The following is a 25,726-nucleotide window of genomic DNA, read 5'->3' as shown; positions in this document are numbered from 1 at the left end:
TTCATATTTGTGTGAAAAGATTTCTCACAAAAACAAGCATCTCTCTGAAATGTCAATGGAACAAAGAGCGTACCGCAAGCTTTTTATTTTCAAAGCCTTTTTTGACCCGAGGAAACAACTTTGTACACGACAACCAGAACTTTGTACACGACAACCAGAACAGAGCGGTACTGCGAGAAAGGAGTACCGCTCTGTCAACAGAGCTCGGTGCTTATTATCGGATGTATTAGGTTACGAAATCTGACTTTTTGGATATAATGTTAAATTATATGTTAGAGAAAGACCCCACTGAATGATTCAGAACATGAAGAATCATATTTGTCTTGGTAAAATGTCTTTTATAACATAAGGAAGTGAAATTTAAATCACCACAGCACGGTTTCACCCACTCTGGGCAGAGAGGGTGGACACCCTACATTAGAGCTCTGCTACCCGATCCCCGACATTATACATCGGGTTAGGGCCGGGTAGGGCCTGTTTTTTCATTAAGAACTTGGGTATGGGTAGGGCTCAGGTATCACTAACATTTTGAAGCTGAGCCATTTGTGTGTGCTCATAACATGGTGTCAGAAGTGCTTCAGCCTCGTCAAATATAAGACAGGAGAGATGATTATTTCACAGAAAATAATAATGTTCCTTGAGTTGAGAGTGACGAAAAGTAGCTACAAGCTAAATGCTCTCTAATATCTCATAATTGAGCAGAGCAGCCTCTGTGGAGCTGTTGCTATGGATTAGGGCTGACCCCATTTAGTCGACTGGTCGATTGTTTGGTCGATAGGCTGTTGGTCGCCCGAGATTTTTGTAGTTGAGCAGTGGCAAATATATTTTCAATTATGGCACACGAGACACCTGTCTGATTCACGCCTGTGAGTGGACTAAAACGAACAGGTTTATCTTTTCTGGTTTTATTGATCTCTGGCTCCCTCTTTAGTAATTTGTGTGTCTTCATTTTTAGTCACAGTGCTTAAAGCACCAGACAAGCTCAGTAGCCTACATATAGTTGGTTTTATTCAAACATATGGTGTGTCTATATATGGAAAAATACATGTTTAAAAATGTCAACCAATCGGTTGGTCGAAAGAACAGACGACTCACGGTCAACAAAGTTGATTTATTTTTGTCGGGGACAGCCCCACTATAGATATTGTTGGATTCTAGCTTGAAATATACTTATTGATGTTACCATACTGGAATGTATTTATTATTTTACATGTATAATGAATGTTGGGGTCATTGGACAGTGGATAAGAACTAGGTGTATGGAAAGTTACTGAGTCAGACAAGGGGGGAGGCAGGAAGTTTACATTGTCATACATGTGATTGTTCAATCCTATGGAGGGAGGCAAAAGGCAACAGTCTGGTTTCAGTCAATGATAAGGTAGGACAGCCGTGGAGTAGGGAGGAATGGAATTCAGAACGAGGTCAGGTCAGATGAAGTGAGAAGGAACAGTCCTATTACACACACATACATACTTACATGCCCACGAAGGTTCTAGCAGGAGGCAAGGCCATGACTACACCAGTGAGAGGAACCAATTAAGTTCCTGACTAGCAACATAGATGTATTTGCTGTCTAGATGTGCAAGGAGTTGACTCCTCCTAGTAGGAGGGTATAAATATATGTGCTTGTGTAAACATGTCTTTGTCTTTGCAGCTGTTTGACCCAGTGGGTGAATAAACTTAGTTTGAGCTTTTTCCTAGTCGTCCGTAGTGTGTGTGTGTGTGTGTGTGTATGGATAAATTGTCATGCTTGTGTAGTAGTATGGTAGGTTGTAGAGAAGTAGTCCATGGAGAAGGACAAATGGAGGGAATGTGGAATGTGATAGAAGGTTGCCTTTAAGTTCTGGAGGAGAGCCCCATCCATGGTTAGAAAAGCAAAAAGATATTTGAAAGTTGTTTGAACATGATTTGTGTGTATTTAGCAGTAGCAATAAGGACAGAGGTTGGTTTATGCTCTATTGGGGTGGGGAACCTTGACAGATTATGTGGAAATAGGAAGACAACTGTGAACAATTTTGGTTATGTGTGTTGTCAACAACAGTGATATTTGAAGCGTGACACTGGTATAAGACATTAGGTCTCACGTATTCTCCAGTAGTAAATTGGCAGATGCTTCAGTATTGGTTCTAATACAAAGTATTAGGTCCCGTGACCAAATTATTAGGCACCTATACCGTAACTACTATCCAGGATGTGGGTATCACTACCTAAAAAAAATTATAGTTAAAATTGGCATGTATTAGAGCCGTGGGTGAGGAAATCTAAATAACTATTGAAATGGCGACCGGCGGCCCCGATTCTCCCTGTAAAGGGGGTCTAGAGGAAGAAACGTTTAAAACCATAGAGGCTCTGAAAGAGGCACACGAGCATTTCACCAATTCGGCTCGAATATGGGAAAAATTGGTCAGCACTTCCCTGCTGACGGAAAATTCGAATCTAATAAAGAATTCAGAGATGCTATTGTGAGTTGGCACAATGACATAAAATCAAAATCAAAAGCTCAATACACCAGCGTTTTGATGTCAGCATTCTATCAACAGAAAAGCAAAACCGATAAAACCAAAATTAGTAGATGTACTCAGCATCAAAAAGACTGGGTACGTGAGTACATTGATAGAATGTGTACGTCTGCTTTGATGGCAGGTTTGAAACCTGTTATCAAAACGGCTATTGCGGGGGTAGTGGACCAACATTTTCACTGGGATGAAATAGTGAAGGAGGCTTTGAGAGTGGAATCTAATTATGCTCACTTTGCAGCCGTGCGTGTGGTTAATACAGCCACAGTGAAAGTCACTAACAGTGGTTTCAACAGTCAAGGTAAGACAAAGAAACAGAGGAAAGGGCAGCAAACCTATGCTAAGGCGCAGGGTGATAGAGCCCTGTTTTACATGTGGGACTGTCGGTCATGGGAAGAATGAGTGTACGGTAGTCCTGGAGCCTACTACACCCGCTCCCTCTGGAGGGAATGCTGCGATGCAGGCGTTTGCCGCATAAACAAAAGAACAGCAGCAGACACTCTTGAGAGTAGCGGGGCAGGGGAGCTCGACATAGGCTAAATGTGCGACAGGAAAAAGTATTACAATTAGCGGGGTAACGGGCAGAATCGAAAGCGATACGACTACTACCCATGTCTCTGACCATAGAACCACTAACAACACCCGGATCATTTTACATGGCGAAAGGGTGTGGAACCAATTTTGGGGTTGGATAATCTATGCGAAATGACAGGGGAATGGATTCTAAAAGGTCACAAGTTAAAGTTGGCACGGCCAAACACTGCTTGCAAACTCAGAAAACCTTGGGGGTTTTTAATCTCGTGAGACACTTTATTCCGTCTTATTCTGAAATCGCTTTATAGAATTGACGAAAGGGAGGAGGGGTCCTCACAAGAAATTCGAGTGAAGTTTTTATTGTGAGTAATTGTTTGTAGAGTTAAAGAAACAATTGTAATTGTCGTTTAAAAAAGCAAGTATGTCAAGCACCAGCATTGGGGTTACCAAACCTAAAATTACCTTTTAAAATTGTGTTCATGAGTAAGAAGGGCATTGTAGTGTGGTGGTTATGCAAAATCATGGGGAAAAGAGAGAACAGTCATGTACAGGACTACATTGTTAGACTTGGTGGCGAGAGGAATGCCGCCGTGTCTAAGAGCAGTAGAGGCTACAGAAATGGTTTTGCATGCTTCGATTACATTGGGCCCCAAAATAATCGATTCAGTGCATATTTATCTTAAAATAGTAGACATCAATGAGTGTGAAGCAAATAGGGAATATCCAACAGAGATTGGTAATAGTATATGCAGTAAACATTGGGATGGATTAAAACACAAACGATTAATGAGTGCAGGGAGGACAGTGGACTCCCGGTGAACAGAATTTATCATGTTTTGTTTGTAATTTATACTTTATAAAACTGCGGAATTTCACTAACTGCTCTCCCAAGACAACAGCCTCGAGAAACATTTCAAAGGGAGAGACAGGGACACCCCATCCTCTCCTGGAGGAGAAAATTTACATTTCGTTAGTTTTCACTATGCTAAATCTTAAATCAGCAACACAAAAGTTTTAAAGTACCCGGATCCGGCCGTAAAGGCCGTACGTTTTACCACACACACCAGCACCCCACCTGTTATGAATATTTGTTAGTGGTGTTAATACCATGTCTGATTTAATTGTGTGGGGTCTTTTTATTTGGTTTTAGTAGGTTCTTCAAGGGCTAGAAAGGATGCACCTTAAAGGGAATTGTGGTTGCACACATGTAAGTTCTCCTGATAAGGAATGTACTGAAAAAAACAAAATGTAAAACGGGTACATGTTTGAAATGTCTTTAAATAAGTAGCCTGAAGTACAGGGAAAGAACATACTCACTTAATGGTAATATGAAGAAGTGTATTGCTGTAGTCGTTTTGTTTTTGTCTTTGCTTCAATACAAATCTCACAAGATTGGGCCTGCTGTATGGTCGGGATTTCTCCCTAAGGGTTAGTCCTCTAACTCCCAGACCCTGTAACCCAGTGAGGTTGCCAATATGATAAGGGAGTATAAGCCAAATTCCAAAATGGTTTCAACAGTGTGTTGTTATGCTCTTTGACATTTGTCTTAGAAATGTTGTATCAAGAAAAGTGGGAATGTAATAATTAGTCATACGGTGAATAGTTTTGTCTGGATTTCCTGAATCAGAAATGCCTTAAACTGTTGTTTTGGCAATAGTGACTCCAGATGGTATATAGATGCATGGAAGGGATAATTCGACCGAGAACAGTGTGAGCCTCACCCCCTCTAACCGGCTGAAGTAATGGCGACAATGGCGTTTACTATGGCCCAGTCCTTCACCACTTCTACCTGAGACCTGAGTCTAAGCCAGCAACCGGTGTACGGGCGGCAGGAGTGTGGCATGAGTCCTGAGACCGTCCACATGAAGTGAGCATGGAGAGAGATCATGCCCAAACTCCTCTCATGCTGCTGGTGCACTGGTCGGAAAATGGACAAGACAGAATGGACCGTAAAAGAGGTGGCGGCTCAGGTGAGGCATTCGTCTGCTTGGGGAAATCAGATTATTCCTCAGATATTGAAATCGGGACATTATCAAGGGCCATCCACTTTGACAGGCATGTGTGCCATTGGGAGGATGAACTGTAAAGCTATCTGAAGAAGAAAAATAAGATATGCCAGAAGAATGAGTGCCGGGAAGGAGGGGGGTGGTCAACCATGCCCGTAATTGATTTAGGGTTGCCCTAAATTGTTTATTTGGGGTATCAGGTTGATTGTGGGGACCGCACACTGGGAAATGAATTGTAATTTAGACTAAAAATGCATTGAGATACCGATCTGTCATTAACATGTCACTTGCGACAGTGTAAATCAGGGATAAACGGTGGCCGTGATGAGAAAAGTTAATGCTGGTAATATAAGTAGAACATACTGTATATATATTTCCCCATCTGTAAATGTACATTCTGCCAGTGTCGGTGTGTGCGCTAAGTTGAGGGTCTTGAATTCGAGTGATAAACTCAACGTGAAGCATTAAGGACTGTCATTCTAAATTTGGGTTGGATAATTTATATCAATAGTTCTAATTATGATTCGGAAAGGAGAGAAGGAGAGAGAGAGTGCTGCCCCTAAGCTGTGAGGAGAGCACAAAGTGAGGGGAGGGTGCACTGCTCACCCGGCAAGTGGTTTCCGAAACTAATTAAATATTTGTAAGAATCCATTGAGTCTAGGGAGGGTTTCCTCCCAGGAAACCTTATCTTTCGTGTCCTCCGAGAGGGAGGTTATCAGAGAACTCACTAGATGGTAGCTTGGGCTAACCATAATGAGGACATTGATAGTAGGGGCTTTGTTTTACCATGCTATCAGAATCCTAATGTTAAAGCGCATCAATACGGCTTTCTGGATGATACAGTCCAATTAATTACTTACAAGGCTCGTAGTCTGCGTCTTGCTTTGACACCCGAGGATGAAGAAGACTGGGTAAAAGTGAGTGGAATAACCAACAGGGAACTAATTTTCATTGGAGCCCAGTGAAGATCTAGCATCCCATTGGCACAGAACAGAACGGAGGGACGGTCCTTGCCCCAATCTCATTCTCATCAAGGGTGGTGTGAAATTGTTTACCATGTATTCTTTCTCTTCCCTGTTCAACTCAATATGTTTTCTAGGTGGCATGGAACATGTGAGCGATCATTGTTCCAGATGAGGATTGTTGGAAACTGACTAATTGACTTGAACACGTTTTAATGTTTATAACTATATAACTGGACTAGCAGTAGTGATTAACGTGTTATGGGTTAGATGGAATTATTCATGTGCAAATGTATTTGTGGCCGGAGGCAAAGTACATAGGGGGCTTGTGTCTGAGACAATGTTTCAATAAGGGTGTTAGTTGCAGATTATGGCAGGACCGATATCAGTGCATTCAATGGAGTCCCAAAAACCAAGGCGTTAACGTTACAGGGAATTGGGAAAGCGGAATTGAATATGACTGGGCCAGAGATTTGCGTGGCTCATAGATTCAAGAAGTTGGTAATAGAGTCTCTGGGGAATGATACTATAATAATAATATAATATGCCATTTAGCAGACGCTTTTATCCAAAGCGACTTACAGTCATGCGTGCATACTACTCCTCTGTATATAGTAATACAGGGGATAGCTTGTAGTAGAGGAAGGACAGCTAATTGTGCACAATATAGAAACTACTATGAAGACAAGTTGAACGTCACGCATACCCAGATCATGGTGGGAGTAGCAGAGATAGTGTTAAAAGGAAAGTGTCAGAAGGTTGCTGCTTATCAACCGTTGGGACCCAAAGTTTACACTGTAACAAGGGTGTTCACAAAGGGGTGGGGTGTAGTTCGGCCTTGGGATGAGAGATGTGTAAACACACTCTGTCATTGGAGGCAGGGAAGGAACAGGACGTTTCGGGTAAGCTTGGCGTCGGGTAAGTTTGGCTTTATACATAGCTTGGGCTTTGTCGAGTAAGGCTTAAACTATGTATTTAGATTGTAGTTAGGTATTGTAGGTAGGTATCGTGGGTTGTTGTAGATAGTTATTGTATGTAATTATTGTAGGTTAGTATTGTATTCGGCGGTGCCGGGTGTAGCACGAAGCTAGCTAGCTAGCTAACTCCCCACCTGGACTAGCTGGCGAGTAGCTATTTGCAACGTTATAGTTGTTTCACGCCTGAGAGTGCCTGTAATTACGCCAGCTGGCTGCCTACAATAATTATATACAATAACTGCCTACCATTCAGCTGTTTTCTAACCTCATTGTCTGAACCGTTAACGTTAGGTAGCAAGTGGCTACTGTGCTTGAAAATTAGCAAGCTTGTTGCAACCTGGATAGCTACTTGTAAACAATAGCTGGAACGACCGAGCGAACAGACGCGAACTGGCTGAGTCAATTCAGTGGCTAGCTTTGCACTTGGCTAGCTAACTGTAGCTGCTAGGGGTAAGTCATAACCTACACTTGTGTTTAGTTTTTTACATATTGATAGCCCGATTCGCTCAAGGAATTTGGGACATGGGTGACTAGTTAACGTTAGTTTGGCTCTCTCTGTGTGTTCGTGCCGTGAAAGGAGGGGTTCTTCTTTGTCTGAAAGCAATGGCTAGCTAGTTTGCTAACTATTCTAGCTAACTAACTGGCTGAATAAGTTGACGACGGACGCGCTCAAGCTGTCGGGACTAACCCACAACGTTAGACACGGACACGAACGATCTGCTTGAGTGTTGATACACTGGTGGTTGTTGTGGCTGAGTATTGGCGCTAAACCCTGCTGTTGGAGACCGGCATGCTAGCTGGCTGTGGCGTCTTATGACGAGGTGCCCGGACGTTTTTCACGGAATAATACTGCACCTAGTTAGCTAGCTGAATAAACTAGGTTAGTCTATTCCTAGAAAACATTGAACCGCTGTAGTTTACAACAATTATAGTTTCTGAGGTGGAAGTTGGGAGAGTTATATTTGGGAGTTGTGGTGAGGGAGGCCCCGCTCTCTCCTTTCCCAGATGTTTAGTTCATTTTATTCCGATCTCCTCTGCATTATTGTAGCCATCTGCTGCACCCTGTCAACTATGCCTCTGCCTATCCCTGTTCTCTCCTCTCCGCACAGGCTACACAAACGCCTCACACCGCGTGGCTGCTGCCTCTCTAACCTGGTGGTCCCTGCACGCACGACCCACGTGGAGTTCCAGGTCTCAGGCAGCCTCTGGAACTGCCGTTCTGCTGCCAACAAGGCAGACTTCATCCCAGCCTATGCTACCCTCCAGTCCCTCGACTTCTTGGCGCTGACGGAAACATGGATTACCACTGAAAACACTGCTACTCCTGCTGCTCTCTCCTTGTCTGACCATGTGTTCTCGCATACCCCGAGAGCATCTGGTCAGCGGGGTGGTGGCACAGGAATCCTCATCTCTCCCAAGTGGACATTCTCAATTTTTCCCCTGACCCATCTGTCTATCTCCTCATTTGAATTCCATGCTGTCACAGTCACTAGCCCATTTAAGCTTAATATCCTTGTCATCTATCGCCCTCCAGGTTCCCTTGGAGAGTTCATCAATGAGCTTGACGCCTTGATACAGTGGGGGAAAAAAGTATTTAGTCAGCCACCAATTGTGCAAGTTCTCCCACTTAAAAAGATGAGAGAGGCCTGTAATTTTCATCATAGGTACACGTCAACTATGACAGACAAATTGAGATTTTTTTTTTCAGAAAATCACATTGTGGGATTTTTAATGAATTTATTTGCAAATTATGGTGGAAAATAAGTATTTGGTCAATTACAAAAGTTTCTCAATACTTTGTTATATACCCTTTGTTGGCAATGACACAGGTCAAACGTTTTCTGTAAGTCTTCACAAGGTTTTCACACACTGTTGCTGGTATTTTGGCCCATTCCTCCATGCAGATCTCCTCTAGAGCAGTGATGTTTTGGGGCTGTCGCTGGGCAACATGGACTTTCAACTCCCTCCAAAGATTTTCTATGGGGTTGAGATCTGGAGACTGGCTAGGCCACTCCAGGACCTTGAAATGCTTCTTACGAAGCCACTCCTTCGTTGCCCGGGCGGTGTGTTTGGGATCATTGTCATGCTGAAAGACCCAGCCACGTTTCATCTTCAATGCCCTTGCTGATGGAAGGAGGTTTTCACTCAAAATCTCACGATACATGGCCCCATTCATTCTTTCCTTTACACGGATCAGTCGTCCTGGTCCCTTTGCAGAAAAACAGCCCCAAAGCATGATGTTTCCACCCCCATGCTTCACAGTAGGTATGGTGTTCTTTGGATGCAACTCAGCATTCTTTGTCCTCCAAACACGACGAGTTGAGTTTTTACCAAAAAGTTATATTTTGGTTTCATCTGACCATATGACATTCTCCCAATCCTCTTCTGGATCATCCAAATGCACTCTAGCAAACTTCAGACGGGCCTGGACATGTACTGGCTTAAGCAGGGGGACACGTCTGGCACTGCAGGATTTGAGTCCCTGGCGGCGTAGTGTGTTACTGATGGTAGGCTTTGTTACTTTGGTCCCAGCTCTCTGCAGGTCATTCACTAGGTCCCCCCGTGTGGTTCTGGGATTTTTGCTCACCGTTCTTGTGATCATTTTGACCCCACGGGGTGAGATCTTGCGTGGAGCCCCAGATCGAGGGAGATTATCAGTGTTCTTGTATGTCTTCCATTTCCTAATAATTGCTCCCACAGTTGATTTCTTCAAACCAAGCTGCTTACCTATTGCAGATTCAGTCTTCCCAGCCTGGTGCAGGTCTACAATTTTGTTTCTGGTGTCCTTTGACAGCTCTTTGGTCTTGGCCATAGTGGAGTTTGGAGTGTGACTGTTTGAGGTTTTGGACAGGTGTCTTTTATACTGATAACAAGTTCAAACAGGTGCCATTAATACAGGTAACGAGTGGAGGACAGAGGAGCCTCTTAAAGAAGAAGTTACAGGTCTGTGAGAGCCAGAAATCTTGCTTGTTTGTAGGTGACCAAATACTTATTTTCCACCATAATTTGCAAATAAATTCATTAAAAATTCTACAATGTGATTTTCTGGGAAAAAAAATTCTCAATTGGTCTGTCATAGTTGACGTGTACCTATGATGAAAATTACAGGCCTCTCTCATCTTTTTAAGTGGGAGAACTTGCACAATTGGTGGCTGACTAAATACTTTTTTTCCCCACTGTATGTATGTATATATATATATATATATATATCTGACCACTCAGGCCATGGCCCTGCCTGGGGGTAAAATAAAGCCATCTCTCCCTATAAGCCGCATCATTAATATTTCATCTTCAATAAAACGTGAGTGAGGCTACTCAGTGAGTGAGGGACGGGCATCTCAAAAGGCGCCTGGCTATATCGACCTCTCTAAAAATAAACTGCAGTATACATTTATGTTTCATGATCATCATTTGTCTGCCATCCAGAGTTTTGTTTCATGGAAGTGATTTTCTTCTTACAGCTTGAACCAAAACACTGCAGGCAGCGATCAACCAATTCACTGAAAAGACGGGCTGTGTGCCATACAGACAGACCTCACTGTGCTCCAAATGAATGACCGTTTGACATTTCACTGGACTCCGAGACTGTGATTAAGTGAATAGGCTCCCTGTGTGAACCAATTGTGTATGGTGATTTACACGTTGGTGGTGGCAATATGAAGACCAGCCAAAGATATTTTAGTTTGATGTTTATTTTTAGAAACAGGTTTCTAATTGTGAACATGTAGCCTAGAAGTCAATCAATTTAAATGAAGAGTTACAGTTGCACTAATGCACCGCTTACGTGCTAGTCGGAACTAGGAAACTCGGACATTTCCGACTTGCTAACTGGTTGTAGATATACACGTGCCACGTTCAACCAGTTAGCAAGTCGGAAATGTCAGCGTTTCCTAGCCCGTGAATTTGGCATTAAACTTACCCAAACGTGAAGGAGGCCTAATTCAAGACACATGGCTCTATTTCTATAGCAACAAAATCCAGAGCTTTCACATGCTCTCTTCCCCATTAGGTCTGACTTAGACTGGACTTAACACTCAGGGCCATAGGGAAAACATCTGGCTAGGCCACGAGCAGGGTAAACATAGCTGGCATTGGTAACCAACACACAAGCTTAACTCAAACAACATGCAGCAGTTCTACTAGCTCTGAAAGCCTTTATTCCCTGGTCTTGTGATGGTTAGAAAGCCTATGGGCCTGTTCTAAACAAAGGTTGTGAACAGCGCGTCTCAAGTCTGGCCAGACAAGTGGCCGAAACATAAACACATAATAAGTTCAAATGTTTATGTTAAAAAAATCACCCTTCCTCATTCTCCTTCCAACCCAGCTTGACACACAAACATTCTGTTTTGTCACATCGAGGTGGTCACGTGTCACCTATTCAGAGCATGAATTCCAAGTTAACTTGAAGAGGACATCCTGACTGTTTGGGTAGCAACCAGCGGGAAGTCCCGTCAGGTCTTGCAGGGGTCTGAATTGGAATTCTCATAGTAGTTCTAAAAAGACAGGGCTGAGGCAGGGAATTAAAGGAATGATAGCGGGGCTGACATCTGCTGAACCAATCAGAATGGGATTAGAGACATACAGATTCCTTCTTTTCGGAAGAGGCCTGTGCTGCCTGGTGGCCTGCTTCAGAGTGCTGTTTATGAGCTACTGGTCTACCATTGGGTGTTTTTCTTACCTGTATGGGAGAGATAGCAGCAGCGGGTGGGGTTTTCAGAGGGCTGGGGCTGAGAGGTGTACGGGCAATCGTTGTGTTAACTGCTGGCACGGCTGCTGTGGGGGAGGTTGGGACAGGGCCTGCAGTGGAGGCGTTGTCAAAGCTCTTGATAAGGGTCTTGACGGTGGGAGAGGGCTCAGAGGAGGTAGAGGAGCGTCGGCTGAGACCCATGCCCTGCCTAAGGGCAGCTAGGTCCCTCTCAACCGCATTCATGTAGTTATATACCCTGCCCCTCTCCTCATCCTGCCTATAGAGACAGATAACATATCGTCAATGTCTTTGACACAGGGAGAGATTGGCACACACACACTAAGACCACATACTTCTTGAGCTCCTCCAGCTCTTTGCTCATCTTCTCATTCTTCTCCTGTGTGTCCAGTAGGCGGCGCCGCAGATCCCCAATCTCCTCCTGAGCCTCGGACTTGATGTCATTAGCGATGACCACCGCCGTCTGCAGGTCGGCCTGAAACTGACGCCACTCCATAGACTCCTCCTACAAGGGGAGATATGAACCGGACATGGACCCAGGTGAAAAGTAGTGCATTACATTTACGTAATTTAACAGACGCCCTTATCCAGAGCATTATATGGAATAGGGATGCACCCACGGGCTAATGCTAAGGACCAGCAGACCAATTTTCATTATGACTGTGTGAAATATCTTCACTGGATGTTCAATACAAGGGCAACTTTCTGCTAAATGACTAAAACAAAACAAAACATAAAACAAACTTTTAGCTGAGATATAGCTGAGGCACAGGACTCCATATTCCTCTAGCTCCCCAAACTTACCCGTAGCTTTCGATGCAGAATCTTGATCTCACGCTCCATGTCATGTTTTTGGTCCTGCAGTTTTTTGATGGAGTCTAAAAGAAAAAGAGAGAATGAATAATTAAATGAAATAATTGAGATGGGATAAACTATCTGACTAGGCTGTGTAATAATGGTCCCACATCGCCACCTGGTGGTCACACATCAGCATTATCATTGGTTCATGATTCAGTATTGGCCCAGCATCGTTGGAGAGCTGTGGGTGTCCCAAATGGCACCATATTCCCTAAATGGTGCACTACTTTTGACCAGAACCCCATGGCCCTTGATCGAAAGTAGTGCACTACGAAATGAATAGGATATAGGGTGTTCACTCATAAAATTATGAATTCATTCAAGGTTTATACAAATATGTCCATTCAATAGAAAATTCTGTCAGAAAAACAATAGTCCAAACCTCATGTCTCTACCATACAGTACATTTGGAAAGTAGTCAGACCCCTTGACATTTTCAACATTTTGTTACATTATAGCCTTATTCTAAAATTGATTAAATTGTTATTTTTTCTCATCAATCTACACACAATACCCCATAATGACAAAGCAAAAACAGGTTTGTAGAACTGAAATATCACATTTACTTAAGTATTCAGACCCTTTACTCAGTACTTTGTTGAAGCACCTTTGGCAACAATTACAGTCTCGAGTCTTCTTGGGTATGACGCTACAAGCTTGGCACACCTGTATTTGGGAAGTTTCTCCCATTGTTCTCTGCAGATCCTCTCAAGCTCTGTCAGGTTGGATGGGAACCGACGATGCAGTTATTTTCAGGTCTCTCCAGAGATGTTCGATCTGGTTTAAGTCCGGGCTCTGGCTGGGCCACTCAAGGACATTCAGAGAGTTGTCCCAAAGCCACTCCTGCATTGTCTTGGTGTGTGCTTAGGGTCGTTGTCCTGTTGGAAGGTGAACATTTGCCCCAGTCTGAGGTCCTGAGCGCTCTGGAGCAGGTTTTCATCAAGGATCTCTCTGTATTTTGCTCCGTTCATCTTTCCCTCGATCCTGACTAGTCTCCCAGTCCCTGCCGCTGAAAAACATCCCCACAGCATGATGCTGCCACCACCATGCTTCACCGTAGGGATGGTGCCAGGTTTCCTCCAGACTTGACGCTTGGCATTTAGGCCAAAGAGTTCAATACTTGGTTTCATCAGACCAGAGAATCTTGTTTCTCATGGTCTGAGAATCCTTTAGGTGCCAGCTCTAGGAAGAGTCTTGGTGGTTCCAAACTGCTTCCATTTAAGAATGATGGAGGCCACTGTGGTCCTCTGTAGCTCAGCTGGTAGAGCACGGCGCTTGTAATGCCAAGGTAGTGGGTTCGATCCCCGGGACCACCCATACACAAAAAATGTATGCACGCATGACTAAGTAGCTTTGGATAAAAGCGTCTGCTAAATGGCATATTATTATTCTTAGGGACCTTCAATGCTGCAGAAATGTTTTGGTACCCTTCCCCAGATCTGTGCCTCGACACAATTCTGTCTCGGAGCTCTACGGACAATTCCTTCGACCTCATGGCTTGGTTTTTGCTCTGACAACTGTGGGACCTTATATAGACAGGTGTGTGCCTTTCCAAATCATGTCCAATCAATTGAATTTACCACAGGTGGACTCCAATCAAGTTGTAGAAACGTCTCAAGGGTGATCAATGGAAACAGGATGCACCTGAGCTCAATTTTGAGTCTTATAACACTTACGTAAATAAGGTATTTCTGTTTTTTACTTTAAATAAATTTTTCCCCCTCATCAATCTACACACAATACCCCATATGTATTAAATCAATTTTAGAATAAGGCTGTAACGTAACAAAATGTGGAAAAAGGGAAGGGGTCTGAATACTTTTCTGAATGCACTGTATATGGTTCAAAAGTTAACAGCGATTTACTCTGAGAATATAGCATGTTTAGAGTGAATGGAATGTCATCACAGGCACGATCAAAAAGTGGTCACTGCTCAATAGAACTCTGTGGCGCTGCTCCACGGCAGAACGGTACTAACTTCGAACGTCAACTGACAAGCTTGAGTTTGTGAGTGAAAACATCGGCATTTTCTAAATGTAATCCGCTAATACAAAACTAAATAGAGACTAAATATATATTTATTTACAAAGCCAATATCCACCCTCCGCGAAGACAATCTGTTCCTGTTTATATTGTGTATTTCTGAGTCTTTCCCTTTAAATCGCCATAGAAATGGCCCCTCTCAAGTAGATTGATCGCGGTTATAGGCAGGTAGCTTAGTGGTTAAGAGCGTTGTGCCAGTTATCGAAAGGTCGCTGGTTCTAATCCCCGAGCCGACTAGGTGAAAAAATCTGCCGATGTGCCCTTGAGCAAGGCACTTAACCCTAATTGCTCATGTAAGTCGCTCTGGATAAGAGCGTCTGCTAAATGACGTATATGTATGTATATGTATATGTAATGAAAGCCAAGGATCTGGAGGTGAAAATGACAAAGGCATCAAGTTGATTTTTCCAACCAGCGGAAACACATCCAAATGGTACCACCTCACATCACCAAATATGGAAGATATACAACCAAGAGCGGCAATGGTCACAGCAAATTAATGTTCTTATTTCATCAACACTGTCAAGTACAAGTATATTAAGGTTATAATATTGTAGAGAACAATCTAATGATTCATTCTATGTCATTTATAATGACATAGGGCAAAGAAAACAACGTTTTGACATTAATTTCGTAGCACCCTCTTGAATTGCTCAATTTTTCTCTATATTGTACAGCAGTGAGTGAACGCCCTATAGCAGGACTGCCCAACCGTGTTCCTGGAGAGCTACCGTCTTGTAGGTTTTTGCTCCAACCCTAATCTAGCACACCTGATTCTAATAATTAGCAGGTTGATAAGATGAATCAGGTTAGTAACACCTGGGGTTGGAGCGAAAACCTACAGGAGGGTAGCTCTCCAGGAACAGGGTTGGGCAACCCTGTCCTATAGGATAGGGTGCAATTTGGGATGCAGTCGTGTCAATCCACCACTCACTCTCCAGGTCTGTGATCATGAGGTTGTCGTGGAGTTTGATGGCTTGGTGTTGCTCCACTTCGTCCTCCAGCTCAAAGATGGTCTCCTTCATGTCCGAGACCTCTGTGTCCCTCTCCTCCAGCTCAGAACACTGCTGGGCCAGGGCCCGCTTCTGCTCTGCTAGCTGCTTCTGTACCTCATCACGAAACGCACGGAAGTTCTCCTCCAGCTGATGGGAGAATGGGATGCATAGGTGTATGCATGAGCACACGTGTCATATACATTCATACATACCAACATATGAATTGGGTGAAATACTAACAAAAAAAATCCAAGACTGATGGAGAATCTGAAATGAAAGCATGTTAAATATGAGAACGTGTGACCTTGCTGATGCCGTCCTCCAGCCTGGCGGCCTCGTTGCGGGTGTGGTCCAGCTCCTCCTGCAGCTGAGCAGACTCGGCCTCTGCCCTCTCCTTGTCCCTCCTCTCGCTTTCCAGCATGTGGCGGATGTCCGTCTTATCCCTGGCATTGTGGATGGAGTAGAGCTCAGCCACCCTCTGTCTCTCCTGCTCCAGCTGGGCCCTGCATCGAGCCAGCTCCGCCTGCTCACCCCCGGCCGCCTCCCTCAGGACCTCCAGCTCTGTGGCCGCGGCTGCCCTCTCCCTGCGCTCCATCTCAGCCTGCCGCTCCGCCATGTGCACCCGCTCCTTTAGCGCTGAAATCAGGCCCTGGGCCTCTGCGTTGTCCTGCTCGGCCATTTTCAGCGCCCCACTCAGGTGCTGCTGCACCCCCAACAGCTGCTCCCTCTCGAAGTGGGTGCCATCAGTCAGGTCCACGTAGCTGCGCTCCAGCTCCAGGTAGCGGCCGCTCTTAATGTCCTCCTCGTCGACTGGGGCATAGGTCACGCGGTGCTCGTCCAGCAGGCCCTGGAAGTAGTCCATCTGCCGGCCGTACAACTCCAGCCGGTCGCCCTGCTGGCACAAAGAGTCCACCAGGATGGCCCGCTCCTCGCCCAGCCGCTCGTTCTCTGTGCTTAGTTCCTGAGTGATCTGCTGCAGGTCGGCCAGCTCCTGTAGTGTGGCCTGGAGCTCCTCAGAGGTGCAGTGCTGGTTCTCCTCCATCTGGTGAATGCGCTCCGTTAGACAGGCCACCGACGCCTCGCTGGTGTTGCCACTGCTGCCTCTACAGGAGCGCTCGCCGTGATTCGGTGGCCCGCCCTCTGACTCGGAGGAGGAGGAGCAGCAGGCAGAGGCAGAGCCAGAGGGAGCGTCCAGGGCATCATCGCTGGAGGTGATTGGCTGGTAGGCTTCACTGCACTCGCTGTCGGCCGCCTCAGGGGAGATAGCTTGCCGGGGGTCCAGAAGGTCTTCGTTGGAGCCGCGGGCAGAGCCGTGTGGGGAGACCCCATGTAGAAAAGAGGCCCGTGGGAACCCTCCATCTCTGCCACTGCTGGCTGGGAGAAGCTCTGGGCTGAGGCAGGGGCCTCGCAGGGCTTTGAGGGGGCAGTCTAGCCTCTGCTCCAGGGAGAAACCCAGGGCATTGAGGCGGTCCTTCAGCATGCGGTTCTCACTCTTCAGCATGTTCAGCTCCCCGCGGATCCCCTGGTTCTGGTCCTGCAGCAAGAGCAGGGTGGACTCAACGTCTGTAGAGATGAGTGGAGTAGGGGCTTCTTTCTCCTGTTCTTGTAGGGGCTCAGCCTCAGCAGTCTCCTCTCCCTCACCCCTCTCTCTGCTCCCCCCATCCTCCTCCGGCAGGCCTAGCTGGACACAGATGCCCCGCAGCTCTGTGCGCAGGTGGAGGATCTCCACGTCTTTGCTCTTAGCCAGGCCCAGCAGGTCCTTCACCCTGCTCTCCAGGACCGTCTTGTTGCTGAGCTGCCCGTCCGACCTGGACTTGCTCATATGGGACTCGGACTCAGTCATGGCCCGGCTGCGGACTCTCTTGGGCGGTGCCAAGGCGTCCGAGGGTCCGGAGAGCTTCCTGCTGGCGGTGCCAGTTCTGGAGCGTTCTCGCAGGCCCTCCCGGGATGAACCGGGCTCCTTCACCACCGAGGAGGTCCCACGCTTGCCTAAGGAGTACAATACAGCACGTTATTGAAGGTCAAGAAGTTGGGTTAGAGCTAATCACAAACCAGAATATAATCTGTAAATAGCTCTATGGTTGACGTACCTGAGCTGGTCTTTGTCTTGCCCTCTGTGTTACTGGTACCTGTAGTGGAGGAGGTTGAAGAGTGGGCAGAGCTAGTCTTCTTGGCCTTAGCAACAGTGCTCATCCCAGCAGAGGCTCCACTGCCTACTGTTGTTGCTGATGGCAAGTCATCACTGCTCTTCGCCTAGCCAAAGAGAAAGATGACAGTTAACACACCACCTATTGGACCTATAAAGATAATCGGCTTCCATGGTTGTTCTCAGCATGTAGCCAAAGTGCTCGCAAGGTTACTTGCTTGTGCCTTCTGCATTTGTACCTTAGAGAGTGGTGCGGTGGCGGAGGTCTTGGCTGTATTCTTGCCAGCTGTGCCCATGGTAGCGCCCTCAGGCTTGACTCTCTCCCCAGTCTGGGCCTTAGTGCCTGCTGTCGTGGCTTTGGATATGCCAGCCACTGGCCTGGTCGCCTTCCTCATACTGGGCTCTAGGTTTCTCAGACATTTACAATGCAATCTGTGTGGAACAAAAACACACAGGAGGAGTTAATAACAGGATGAGGTGGTAACACGTGCATGTATCAGAGGGTTTCTTGTTTCTCAGTCAGAGGAAAAACTATGTCATTATTATGCCGTAATTAACGTCAGTGAACAACCTCTTACAACTAACATAAATACTAAACCCACATAAATGCTTAGCCTACAACTACAAGAGTTATAGTATGCAGCTCAACAGTCTAAATACTAGTTTGTGAATCATTCATTTTAAATCAATTACCAGAATAACCAATTAGCCTAGATTGCCTTTTTAAAAATCCAGTTAGTTACCTGATGCCTGTGGCAGTAGTTTTCTTGGGAGAACACATGGTATGTCATCTATGGTCTAGCTATTAGCTAAGGAGATGCTGACTTTACAGTTCTCCCGTGCTGTAGTCGAGGCTATTTATGTTCAAACGCCAGCCAGCACTACCTCCTTCTCAGACACTGACTCACACAGATCACATGGAGGGAACGGTCATTGGATGCAGATTTGAAAGCACACAAGGCGTGTGACTGGAGGTGTCAGGCGTGTAGCTAGCTGCCTCTTCTCACAACATCACACAGTGGTTGTACTGTAGCTGCAGCAGCAGCAGTAACGGGGTTCTGGGCAGGCCAGTAACGGGGTTCTGGGCAGGCCAGTAACGGGGTTCTGGGCAGGGCAGTAACGGGGTTCTGGGCAGGCCGACTGGGCCTTGAGAGGCATGAGGAGCCCAGACAATGAGAAGAAACACTCACTTCAGTCAGAACATTTCGCTTTCATTTCACTACTACACGTTGGCTTATGTCTGAGATGGCGACCCTCTTTTTCTTCAAGATAAGACTGATTATTCAAATTGATCAGGCTACTCGTCATCACCTAGAATGAATCACATATTGCCTGCCTGACGAACAGTCAGTAAGTCCCCCATTCACAGATCAGTCTATTCATACCACAGATAAAGCTTGACCATTATAACCACTAACCTGCAATAGCACGCAAGATAGCTTTGAACATTTTTACAAAGACAGGTATACTCATAGTAACCATAACATTTCCTCTCCCCAGCCCCCTTCCCTTATCTTTGAACTTGATCCGTTTGAACAGTAGACAAAGCAACTAGATGTCTAGAGACACACCAAACCTAACAGACAGCTGCCCACCCACATGGATCAGTGACTGAGTTGGGGCATCCAGTAACAGGGAGTATCCTTGTGGTGCATCATGTTCAAACAACAAGAGGCTAGACGTCAACAACACCCTGAGTCAAGACAGTTTCTAGAAAGGCTTACTGAGGATGCAGTCAGAACTTGTGCAAAAAGACCAGTCAGACTCAGAATTGGTGGCAGAAGTGAAGAAGAAAAACACAGTCTTTCAGGCTCCTTCTGTAGAGTGAAGTATATGATCAAGTATTAAGCCCCAGTACCAGAAGAATTTAGCCTAGTCTAATAGTTTTAACAAAAAATAAAATACATAGCCTAAGCTACAGTAAATAAACATCCTAGGCTGGCCATGGTGAGCTTTATGATATTAGTACCAGGGGTTCGGGGTAGAAATATTTTCGCTGAAGATGGATCGGACACTAACAGACTAGAAAATTATAAGATAGCTGGAATTCTGGAGTTGAAGAGTAGAGGAGGATGGGACGACAGGGTAATAACCCTCAGTATGCACTAGCATAACTCAGTGTTGTGTGTAGGACATACTCCCTCATTTCAAATTTAGAGAGTAACACACACATCGGAACACATATAGCCAACTCAGGAATGTTAAAGGGCAGTCAGATACCAGATGTGTTTCTGTTGTTTCAAGTCCATGTGTTAAAAAGCTTTATCTGTAAAAAAATAAAAAATAAAATACATAAAATGCAACTGTTGTTCTGAAATATAGCCTATTCTTTTAAAGCTTTCTCAATGCACTCTTAGCCTACAACTTGAATCAGTTGCCTATGATTAAAATCAAATTGGAAGATAATATGATCACAGTGGACAGCCCAAGGGTGAGCCAGAGTCTAATGACTGACCCTGACCTTGAATGAGCCACTGACTGGGTAAAAGTCTGAGCTTAGGCTGGTGTATTTGGATCCCCACTGAGTCTGACTGACTGTCATTTCCTAATGACCTAATTAAAACCAAAACTAAATCAGAACAGATAGATACTGGAGGAAGTGAGGGGTGACTATGAATGCATAGTATGGTTTGTACAAGACCTATATAGATTGGTGCAGCTGAGGGTGGAGACCAGACAAACGTTTGACACAATCACCAGGAAACAATCCTGATAACTAGAGAGCAGAGAGAGACAGAGGTCTAGAGGACAAAAGGTTGTATTGGAGGGGAGAATTTGTTGATATGTGGAGCCGGAAGAAAATTGGAGAGTAGCAGAGCAGATTAATGATACAAACAAGTTGGTTGATGACTAACAGAATGAGCATGACTGTCTCTCACACAGGACAGTAACAACTGCTTGAAGGCCCTAACCCTGCTGAATACCACAAATTAACCTCGTTCACTATGTCATGGGTATGAGGCAGAGGTGGCTGGTTTTCAAAACACTGCTGTCTGTTTTAAGAGAGCAGCTGCACCATTATTTACAGCACCAGATGGCTCCTGACAGATCTCCTATCATATCAAGGTTTAATGGGCAGAACACTGTGTTGTGCATCACAGAAGAGGAATACATAAAGAATATTGTCACGAAAGCTAGAACATGCACAAGGCAAGAAAAACCTGATTTCAGTGTTTCCTCTATATGCATTTAGCAGCGGCGCTGATTCACTGTCCATGCTACGGCTATATAGATAGAGAACAAGCCTAGGCTACATTTGCTGCTCCAAAATACATTTAAGCTGACTGTTTTAATGCATACAGTGTGAGAGAATAAAACCATACGCTGACTGGATAGTCTATTGCCTCAAATTCCTAATCTTGCTCCTAAAAACGATGCCCCTATAACAACACTGGCCCTCCTCTCTTCTCCTTTTCCACATAGCTTTAATAAACACAAGCTGAAACCCCTTCCCCCATGTCCAGGGACTTCACGCAGGTTTGGAGGAATGTTGGGGATATTTGGGGACATTGTGTGGCCCGGAATGTGCTGCAGGCAGCAAAAGTCAATACCAGTTGTCTGCTCAATAAACCGTGTTAATTGCTTGCCAGACTGTGATTTTTACTGCACCATGTCAAATGATCCTTCATGCCAGTTACTATTTATTAATATCAATCTATTCCAGTTCTTATCAGGGTGCATAATGGCACTAGAAGTAGCCTAGCAGCAAACTAATAAGGCTTAGTGTGACATGTAATGGAACACAACACAAGTCACTGGCAGTGCCAATATATATTTGGTGGTGGAAGCTAAATGAGTATGACTACTTAAGAGATAAATCTCCTTCACATAGTGTGAAACATCATCACATGCATGATAAATAGTTTGACAGGTTACTGGCTGGAGTATGATGTCAACACTATTCGGACTTTATGCAATGTGATAGTATGGCTGCAATAGAATTGTGTCTCTAATCAGACACACAATTTGGTCAAAATTTGTAGATTTTTTTGTTGCATTTTAGCTAACCCTAACCCTTCTCTTAACCTGCTAAATTACGTTGTGTGTCCCTTCTAGACAAAACCCTCCACTAGGACTCAGAGCACAGATAAAACAAGGAGCTAACGTTAGAGGGTTACTTGTAGTCATAAACATCTTTGTTAGGAGGGGAGGGAAGTAGCTAGCTAGTTAATGAAATTAAAAGACAACGGTAATGTTGTTGTATTTTGTTATCTAGCTAGCTATTTAGTTACCTAATTAGCTAGTTAGGTAAATATGTTGTATTGTTTCCATACATTGTAATGATCAGATACTGCTGGCTCGATTAAGTTACTGTAGCTCGCTAACGCGTTAGCTAGCTAACAACGTTCCATGTAGCTAGCTAGTTACACACAAGGAAGCAATCAAAATTAGAAAAACGTCTAACACATTTTACCTGGAATTCTTTGGTAGAGATACTCGGATACCATCGGTTTGAAGTTACAATATGCAGAGATTGGTAATGTCATGCACTCCATCCTCGGCGTCCCTGCCCTTGCTCTTGCTCTTCTCCATTGACAGGACACAGCATGAGCGAGCGTTCCCGATTACAGCTTGGAATTGTGGGACGTCGCCTGACAGATCCCTCTCCATCTCCTTTTTGGAATGTAGCAAATGATACAGTGGGGGACGTTATGATGAAGGGCCTAGGCGTTGTCTGCTGCACATTTTGAGCTATTTCTTTGATAATAACGACATGTAGTGAATCTGTGATGTGGTGATATGTCTGCGATCTTTCAAATCTAGTAGGGTCCTGGTCAAGATATGCTCAATTTAAGATATAAGGCATTGCCACATTTTTACATAGATACAGGAGATTTTATTTAACATTGTGTACAAACAGAGGCTGCAAATGCCTTCCAAACATTTATTTCCCTCAGACTACAGTATCCCTTTTTACAGAACCATAACATAACATGTATGTTGACCAGAAGAAAATAAATCTAAATTGAAAAACAGAAAAAATGTACATTGTATTTTTTAGGGGATGACCAGCAAGTACCATCATTTTAGCTTCATTCTGTAACTAGAAAATGTGGAATAAAACACACATATTCCCAAGAAGATGTCAAAATATGGTTTCAGGTCATTTAAAATGCGTGTAATATGGGAGTGAATTATAATAAACTATTGCCAGGCTCATGTCAACTTACAAGGACTGAAATAATGAATATTCATTCCACATACAGTATGCATACACTGAAATGCTAAAGTCATACATAGAGTAATATATTCCATATTTTTAGACTTTAAAACATTGTACACATATTTAGAATAATCTTATGTTGACATATATTACTTTTTTATGAAAGAGGCAGGGTAAGCGACTAGCCCTATGAAATCACACTGACAATCAATAACCAAGTTCTCTTTCAGTTGAAGCCTAATTATTCAACTGTTTTATTAATATGATTTATCCTAAATGTATTGCCCAAACTTTGATGAACATCACAATAAATAAACCTAAGAACCCAATGTCTCTAGTATGATACATACAGTACATATTATACAAGCATAACACAAGGTTAGAGAGATTACTAATCTATATAAACTCAAATAACCTTAATCTTTCCTTGCAAAGATTTTCCAAACCACAGAAAATGTCCTAAAGCATCACAGTGGACAGTCTGGAGTAAACCCAAAAGGAACTGAAAGTGCAAGCCCCTCCAAAGTAGATTATGTACTGGATTAGTGACATGTTGATACATACAGTAGATACAGTTAGGACAACAGATGGTTACAAACTGTTTGGCAGTTATTTGAAAAAACAAAGGACATCTTGCAAATGAACAATACACAGCAGAACATAGAGCCTTGAGAGATATTATCTATATATGAGTCATATAACATGACAGTGAATTTTGAAAGTGTCCTCCTTCTACAAGTATAGATACCACTTAGCTACTACTAATATAATTTCCTTCAGATGAGGGTATTCAACTCGGTAAATACAGTAGACTTCATTTTACACAGAACTGGAACAGAAAAGCTGAAAATGAGTTATTTTGCTATTGTTGACAGAGTGAGGGTTATTGACTAAGCATTTGTATGTCTGTCTCGTACGACTGCAAAAATGAATTGGGCTTAGTTTGGTATATAATATTCAGACGAGATCTCCCACACAGGCAATAGTACCATGAATTGAGATACCAAAATCTACGGTCATGTATTAGTCTCAAAATATGTGCCATAATGACAGATCTGTTTTCTCAAAAGGCAAGGGAGACTACAGCAGCCCAGTAAGTCTCCTAACAGCAACTCCACTGACACATTGAAATCCACGACGTACGTGCTGAATAAAAGCTATAATGCGGAGGCACAATGGAGCAGAGCAGTGCACGTTTAGCACTAATTATATAAATCAAAGAGATCCAAATGAATGGTGAATGCACTGCCTTTCTCTCTCATAACCAATGGCTTCCTCCAATGTGCAGTTATGTGTATGGGACATGTGAGGATATATTAGGACAAAATGTGTTATTAAAATTATGACTATGCTATTAACTGGAACTGATTTAGTTGATATGTTAACATATGGATAAGTCAGGATTTGAAACGTTATGTCTTAATTCAACTTTTTTTTTATACAGCAAATTGTCCCATTATTTCATTTACTCACTCACGCATGTGTGCGCATGAATGCTTGCATGCACAACCACACCCTCAGATGCCAGATCTTACACTAGCTACTGACTAGTCAAAACTGCCAGAAATGTCACCGCTAACTTCAAAATGTATGAGTTCTTCATGAAATCTCAGTTCCGCAGACAGTAGTACAGACTGAGTTAGAAAACACATTACTTGTTAACAATTATCCAGCCAGAATGAAATATCATAACATATTTTAAGCTTGGTTTATCAAAACTAGAACACTTGTGGGTCACTAACATCCTGCTGCCCAATATAACAACAATACGTTTATGACAACACAGAGAAGAAAATAACTTTAATCAAACATGCCTGCATGTTAAATCAAGGTACTGAAATTAAAACCACACTAATATAATCTTCTCTTTTTTCCTTCTGAACAAATATTCTAAGAGCATTTTCTTTTCCAGGGCCCTTTGGTGGGTTACTATCAGGCAGACCAGGTGGGAGAAGAGCTTAAGGAAGGGTGTAGAGGACAGTTAAAGACAGCTGTCCAGCCACCCTCATAAATATGGGTGAGAAAAAGATGTCACCTTCATTGAAAAGAGGATAAACAAGTAAAGTGCCTTGCAAAAGTATTCATCCCCCTTGGCGTTTGTCCTATTTTGTTGCATTACAACCTGTAATTTAAATTGATTTTTATTTGGTTTTCATTTAATGGACATACACAAAATAGTCCAAATTTCTGAAGTGAAATGAAAAAAATAACTTGTTTCAAAAAATTCAAAAAGATTAATAACGGAAAAGTAGTGTGTGCATAAGTATTCACCCCCTTTACTATGAAGCCCCTAAATAAGATCTGGTGCAACCAATTACCTTCAGAAGTCACATAATTAGTTAAATAAAGTCCACCTGTGTGCAATCTAAGTGTCACATGATATGTCACATGATCTCAGTATATATATATATATATATATATATATATATACACCTGTTCTGAAAGGCCCCAGAGTCTGCAACACCACTAAGCAAGGGGCACCACCAAGCAAGCGGCACCATGAAGACCAAGGAGCTCTCCAAACAGGTCAGGGACAAAGTTGTGGAGAAGTACAGATCAGCGTTGGGTTATAAAAAAATATCAGAAACTTTGAACATCCCACGGAGCACCATTAAATCCATTATTAAAAAATTGAAAGAATATGGCACCACAACAAACCTGCCAAGAGAGGGCCACCCACCAAAACTCACGGCCCAGGCAAGGAGGGCATTAATCAGAGAAGCAACAAAGAGACCAAAGATAACCCTGAAGGAGCTGCAAAGCTCCACAGCGGAGATTGGAGTATCTGTCCATAGGACCACTTTAAGCCGTACACTCCAC

General features: G+C 43.8%; 1 protein-coding gene across 1 annotated transcript in view; it reads right to left on the bottom strand.

Moving 5' to 3' along the window:
* LOC311127626 (cytospin-A-like) overlaps positions 1-22,208 on the bottom strand; it is a gene marked incomplete at its 3' end in the record, with an annotated part of 35,078 nt that extends 12,870 nt beyond the window's left edge. The window contains exons 1-8 of the mRNA XM_084159451.1: positions 22,157-22,208; positions 17,982-18,174; positions 17,726-17,849; positions 15,901-17,585; positions 15,536-15,743; positions 12,505-12,578; positions 12,036-12,205; positions 11,674-11,959 (exon numbers count right to left, since the gene is read on the bottom strand). Of these exons, the coding sequence (XP_084015577.1) occupies positions 11,674-11,959; positions 12,036-12,205; positions 12,505-12,578; positions 15,536-15,743; positions 15,901-17,585; positions 17,726-17,849; positions 17,982-18,137 (2,703 nt within the window). The 5' untranslated portion in view covers positions 18,138-18,174; positions 22,157-22,208. The remainder of the gene's footprint in view (positions 1-11,673; positions 11,960-12,035; positions 12,206-12,504; positions 12,579-15,535; positions 15,744-15,900; positions 17,586-17,725; positions 17,850-17,981; positions 18,175-22,156) is intronic.
* Between the last annotated feature and the right edge of the window lie 3,518 nt (positions 22,209-25,726).

The sequence above is a fragment of the Coregonus lavaretus genome (genome assembly GCF_964263955.1).
Source record: "Coregonus lavaretus genome assembly, chromosome: 4".
NCBI lineage: Eukaryota > Metazoa > Chordata > Actinopteri > Salmoniformes > Salmonidae > Coregonus > Coregonus lavaretus.
The sequence above is the reverse complement of the archived record's forward strand: the minus strand, read 5'-3'. Positions and strand labels throughout refer to the sequence as shown.